At 41.9% G+C, this 5,764-nt stretch overlaps 2 protein-coding genes across 2 annotated transcripts in view; one reads left to right on the forward strand and one right to left on the reverse strand.

The window, feature by feature from the left end:
* abcf2b (ATP-binding cassette, sub-family F (GCN20), member 2b) overlaps window positions 1-2,223 on the forward strand; it is a 6,188-nt gene extending 3,965 nt beyond the window's left edge. Inside the window, exons 9-15 of the mRNA XM_014008338.1 lie at window positions 285-404; window positions 501-590; window positions 680-790; window positions 889-951; window positions 1,282-1,410; window positions 1,493-1,696; window positions 1,780-2,223. Coding sequence (XP_013863792.1) covers window positions 285-404; window positions 501-590; window positions 680-790; window positions 889-951; window positions 1,282-1,410; window positions 1,493-1,696; window positions 1,780-1,881 — 819 coding nt within the window. The 3' untranslated portion in view covers window positions 1,882-2,223. The remainder of the gene's footprint in view (window positions 1-284; window positions 405-500; window positions 591-679; window positions 791-888; window positions 952-1,281; window positions 1,411-1,492; window positions 1,697-1,779) is intronic.
* Window positions 2,220-5,764, reverse strand: part of si:ch73-173p19.1 (uncharacterized) — a gene marked incomplete at its 5' end in the record, with an annotated part of 14,640 nt that continues 11,095 nt past the window's right edge. The window contains 6 exon segments of the mRNA XM_014008335.1: window positions 2,220-3,185; window positions 3,286-3,397; window positions 4,652-4,805; window positions 4,872-5,028; window positions 5,109-5,283; window positions 5,364-5,557. Coding sequence (XP_013863789.1) covers window positions 3,010-3,185; window positions 3,286-3,397; window positions 4,652-4,805; window positions 4,872-5,028; window positions 5,109-5,283; window positions 5,364-5,557 — 968 coding nt within the window.

Below are 5,764 nucleotides of genomic sequence, written 5' to 3' on the forward strand. Positions count from 1 at the left end.
AGTTAAAATAAATGTTTTATCAAATAAAGTCTAATGTTACAACTAATCAGGGATCCCTTTAAGATTTTTGGCTTTTTGTGCTAGAGCAAAAATAATGTTAAATTCTGTCCAAGAATATCCTCTAGAAGCTTAACATTTTATGGTGCTTTTAGGCAAATTATACATTTAAATTAGTCTCTTCAACTGGCACTTTTGTACCAACTCTTGATGAGTGTAAATAAGCAAATGTATGTAACTGATAAATGCTGGTGTGTAACTGTGTTTTACTCATGCCTCTCCTCTAGAATTACATTGCCAGGTTTGGTCACGGCTCTGCAAAGTTGGCACGACAAGCACAAAGCAAAGAGAAGACTCTACAGAAGATGGTGGCATCGGGTTTGACTGAGAAAGTTGTGAATGACAAGGTACAACACTGAACTGAAACATGACTCTACCAGTCTCAGAACGCCAGGAAGTTGTTTCAAACAAATAAAACCTCTGAAACGCCCTCTTTCTTCCAGACTTTGTCATTTTATTTTCCTCCCTGTGGGAATATTCCTCCTCCTGTTATCATGGTTCAGAATGTGAGCTTCAAGTACAGTGACCACACGGTGAGTGTGATTTAATTAACTTTTATTTTTGGTGTCTGAAAGAGTTAACGCTTACTCCTCCAGTTTAAATTGTTTTTTTTTTTTTCCAGCCGTACATTTATAAAAACCTGGAGTTTGGCATCGACCTGGACACACGGGTGGCTCTGGTCGGACCCAACGGAGCAGGAAAGTCCACGTTGTTGAAGCTGCTTATGGGAGAGGTTGGTAGTGTTCACTTGTCAGTCAGCACCAACTTTAAAAAATATTAGATTTCACCTCCCTTTTTAATTTTTTTAAAATTTATATTTTATTTTTGTAGCTTCTTCCATCTGATGGCATGATCCGCAAACATTCTCACGTCAAAATTGGCAGATATCACCAGGTAAAAATCCCACCTGTTTGTTTGTTTTTTTTTTTGTTTTGCTTTTCTCTTCTGTACAGTTAAATGAGTTGTTTCCTTCTTGTCAGTCAGCACCAACTTTAAAAAATTTTAGGTTTTCCCTTCCTTTTTAATTTTTTTAAAATTTATATTTTATTTTTGTAGCTTCTTCCATCTGATGGCATGATCCGCAAACATTCTCACGTCAAAATTGGCAGATATCACCAGGTAAAAAGCCCACCTGTTTGTTTGTTTTTTTTTTTGTTTTTGCGAACGCTTCTGTTTCAAGTGCAGTTAAATGAGTCGTTTCCTTCCTGTCTGCCCGTATCGCAGCATCTGACAGAGCAGCTGGAGCTCGACCTGTCTCCTTTGGAGTACATGATGAAGTGTTTCCCAGAGATCAAAGAAAAGGAGGAGATGAGGAAGATCATCGGTCGCTACGGCCTCACGGGAAAACAACAAGTAAGAGGAAGCCGCCGAGTCGGCCATTGTCACGTCAGGTCGTTGGTTTTACCTGRCTGAAACCATGGTGAATTCCTCTCAGGTCAGTCCGATCAGGAACCTGTCAGACGGTCAGAAGTGCAGAGTGTGTTTTGCCTGGCTGGCCTGGCAGAACCCCCACATGCTGTTCCTGGATGAGCCCACCAACCACCTGGATATCGAGACGATCGATGCGCTGGCTGAAGCAATCAACGAGTTTGATGGGGGCATGATGCTGGTTAGTCACGACTTCAGGCTAATTCAGCAGGTATGTACTCTGTAAAATCTGATTGGAAGCCATCACTCTTAAATCTGTTAAACATATTTCTATAATTTATTTATTTCTTGTAGGTGGCTCAGGAGATCTGGGTTTGTGAGAATCAAACTATCACAAAGTGGCGTAGCGACATCCTGGGTTATAAGGAGCATTTGAAGTCAAAGATTGAGAAGTAGCAGGAAACGTCCCACTGAACTGAAACTCTTATGCATTTTACTGGATTTGTCTCTTCTACACGTCTTTGACAGTGAACCTGATAGAACCTCCCCTCCTGTCTCCATTTCACCTCAGGCTGCACTCTGATTGGCTGATTCACCTGGAATGCATTCCATTGTGCTGTCTTGAAATTAAACTTTGTTTCTTTTCCCCAGATGTTTTATTTCAAGCTGTAAGCAACAGCTGTTAGGTTGTTTTTATATTTAAAAAGTTAACACCCCTGTACAACAGTTCTGCCTTATTTAACAATGTAATGCAATAACTTGGTCAGAATACAATAAAACAAAGACGGCATAAATAAACTGAGAAATCTTTATTAATCAATTACGGGGACTGTATCAAAGTCAGGCTGTTTCGGGAAAATAAACACATTGCAACTCTGTAAACAAAGAAAAAATAAGTTTCTTTGGGTTCTGATCTTGCATCACTACATTAACCTGTGGTAGGTAAACTGGACTTGATTATTGACATTTCTTGGCTTAAACTGTATAAAGAGGACAAAGACCACTTAGTGCAGAAGTGCACCCAACTTTGAAGCTGGTCTAGACTGACTACATCAAAGCACACATCAGGGTTGGTGTTCAGAAATTTTCTCACTTTTCCATCCTAACTTATCACTAAGCCAACAAAATATTATCAATATTGGTTTCTAATATAGAGACTTCATCTAGTAAAAGACAGATGAGCCTTCACATCCTAACATCAGGAGCCATATTTTGAACAGATTTAAATTGTGCATGCTGTGTTACATTTCCAACACATGTATCCTGCTTTGATGTACAGGTCTGCAGGCTAAATGTTAAAGCTGTATTAGGTTTTCTACTGATAATGTTTGTTAGTAAATAGACTTGTTGATACAGGATGAGGTGGAACAGAAGGCTTCCCCTTCAACGTGCTTGATTGTCAAGATTATCGGCACTAGCTGCGGTAGAAATAGTGCAAGTCTGAGGAGTGTTTTCGCTTCACGCCGTCTCCAGATAATCCAGGCGGCAGCATATTTCGGGAGCTAAAGAAGAGGGGGCGGGGCGAGGTAGCAGCAGGCAGAGCCGTTCTCAGGTAAGTGTCCAAAACAGAGAGGTCGTCGACGCTCACTGAGCTTCCCACTCCTCGTCCGAGACTTCATCCAGTGGAATGGTGCGAGTGTTGCTGGCCCGGATGCTGCTGATGCTGGTCTCGGACAGGAGGTTGGCGATGCCCGTCAGGCTGACGCCTGTGCCGTCCAGGTTCACCTGAGAAAGACGCAGGCTTCTCAGGTGCTTTAAACCTGCAGGAGAGATCGTGTTATTGGATCGCTCCTTCCGGCAGACATGAATCATTTTGATTAAACTAGTTGAACGAAGAGGAGGGAAAGAGTATAACAGTACCGTGATCTGTGATCCGTGTGCGGCTGAGGTTGACCTTAATCAGCTGAGGACAGCGGATCAGACCCCTCCTCACTACTGTATCTCCCACCTGTGTGCTGGCTAAACCCAACACCTGGAAAACAGGACGTTATAAAACTTATCAACCTCAACAGAAACAATTTGTTTGGTACAGGAAAAACCACTGCACCGAAACTGCTTGTTTTTTTATTGAGGTAGTAAAACAAAAGCTGGATAAAGGTGGGGTGTTTGGAGCTGGATGTGTTTTTGGATCCACACAAACCGTTTGATACGGTTGACCACTCTGTGCTGTTGACAAAGCTGAATAATTATAATTTGTCTTCAAGAAAACTGCAGTGGATAGGATCTTATCTCTGTGACCGTGTCAAGTGTGTAAGAGTCAATAAGTTATCTACATCTAAGATTAATAACAAGGGTGTCCCGCAGGGCTCTGTTCTTGGGCCATTGTTGTTTGCACTCTACATTTATGATCTCTCCCTCAGTATGTGGACATTCAGATGTGTGCGGATGATACTGTGATTTATGTGCACGGAAATTATGTGACCACAGTAGCTAATACATTAACTAGTGTTATGGTAAAAGTCACAGATTGGTTAACTTCAGCCTTGCTCACACTGAATGCGAATTAAACAGTGGCAATGCATTTCACTAAGAAAAAAACACAACTCTGCCCCACCTATCTATGTAGATCAAAAACAAATCAAAGTAGTAGAAGAATTTAAATATTTATGACTTGTTTTGGACTCAACTTTTACTTTTAAAAGTCCTATTAAAAACTTTTTAATATTTTAAAGTATAATTTATCAGTTTTTAGGCACATTCGAAATACACTGACTCATGAAGTGGCAAAAACCTTCTTGGAGGCAATGATAATTTCTCACATAAATTATTGTACATATTTCATGTTGGTCACAAGCAAATGAGTCAACAACAAAACCTCTAAGGTCTTTATATAACCAAGCAGTAAAAGTGTWAGATAAAAAGCCTTTGAGACATCATCGTCATCACATATTAGGAAAATATAAAATGTTAAACATATTAATAATTTAATTGTGTATTCCGAAGTGCGGCTTATTTTTAAAATTGAGAATAACACTGCTCCTCCTGGGTTATTGCTGTATGTTTTGATTTTAGATTGCATTTTGTTGTTCAGCGACTACAGATGGAAATTAGCTTAAGCTAAATCTGGTGCAAAGCATCTTCTTAATGTTTTATTTGCACATTGTCTCTGTTTTAAATAATTAGAAAAACAAATAAAAAATCTTGATTTATATATATTTGTCTGCATTTATGAAAGAAGCTCCATAAAAATAAGGCAGGCTGATCACACAAACGTAAGTTGAATCACCTGAAGGTGCGGCAGACAGGTGATGAGTTCTGCCACGCCTCGGCTGGTCACCGTGGTCCGGTCCAAACACAGCTCCTGCAGCTCCTGCAGGCCCCGCAGCGAGGGCAGCCCCGCGTCCGTCACCTGAGTGTTGCTGAGCGACAGCTTCTTCAACCTGCACAAAACACATCTTAGTGATCCTCCTCCATTTAACTCAAACCAGCTGAAGGCTGAGACGGACCTGGTCATGATGGAGAGCCGGTGCACACCCTGGTCCGTGACATGTGTGTAGTCCGTCAGGTCCAGCTCCGCCAGCAGCGACAGCCTGGAGAGAGCCGTCAGCCCACCATCTGTCACCGTGTGGCGTCCGGGCAGGATGAGGTGAGTCAGCTTCAGACCTGAGAGAGAAATCAGACACCTCACAGATTCAGCAGCGTCACTCCTCTCCTTCCCCTCGGAGGGAAATGTTTTTACAAACCTGAGATAATCTCGAGCGTGGAGTTGCCGTCTGTTACGGGAATTCCTGCCAAGCTGAGGGAAGACAGAGCAGGATGCGTCGCGAGGCTCTTTAAAGATTCCTCGGTGACACCTGTCCCATCCAGACACAGAGTCTGAAGACCGGCCATCTGTGCCAGGGCTGTCACATCCTTCACCTAACAAAAACACACACATTAAACACCGAACTCTAAATCTCAAAGCCTTTTCAGAACAAAATCAAAAAAACTTGAGGTACCTTGGTTTGCTTGATGCTGAGAAGTCGTAACTGTGGCACACAGGTGGGGAGCACAGCCAGCGTGGCTTCAGTCACCGCAGTCTGGTTCAGACTGAGCTGAGAGAGACAGGCAGGGGCTGACTGGAGATATGGTGCCATCCCAGCATCTGTCACTTTGGTCTGATCCAGGGACAGGAAACACAGGCTCCTCAAACCTTCAAAAAGGGCACAAACTTAACCTCTGAAGCCCCAAGGGGTTTTCTTCAAGTTTTTGCTCGAAATACCACGCTGAAATGTAACTGAGTGTATCTCAACATTTACAAAATCTACTTAATCTTGATATCAAAATAAAGCAACACTTGAGAGATTTCATCAGAAGCTGTGATTTTAGAGATTTTGAGGATGGAACATATATATATATA

This window comes from Austrofundulus limnaeus, unplaced genomic scaffold (assembly GCF_001266775.1).
Source record: "Austrofundulus limnaeus strain Quisiro unplaced genomic scaffold, Austrofundulus_limnaeus-1.0 Scaffold49, whole genome shotgun sequence".
Lineage (NCBI taxonomy): Eukaryota > Metazoa > Chordata > Actinopteri > Cyprinodontiformes > Rivulidae > Austrofundulus > Austrofundulus limnaeus.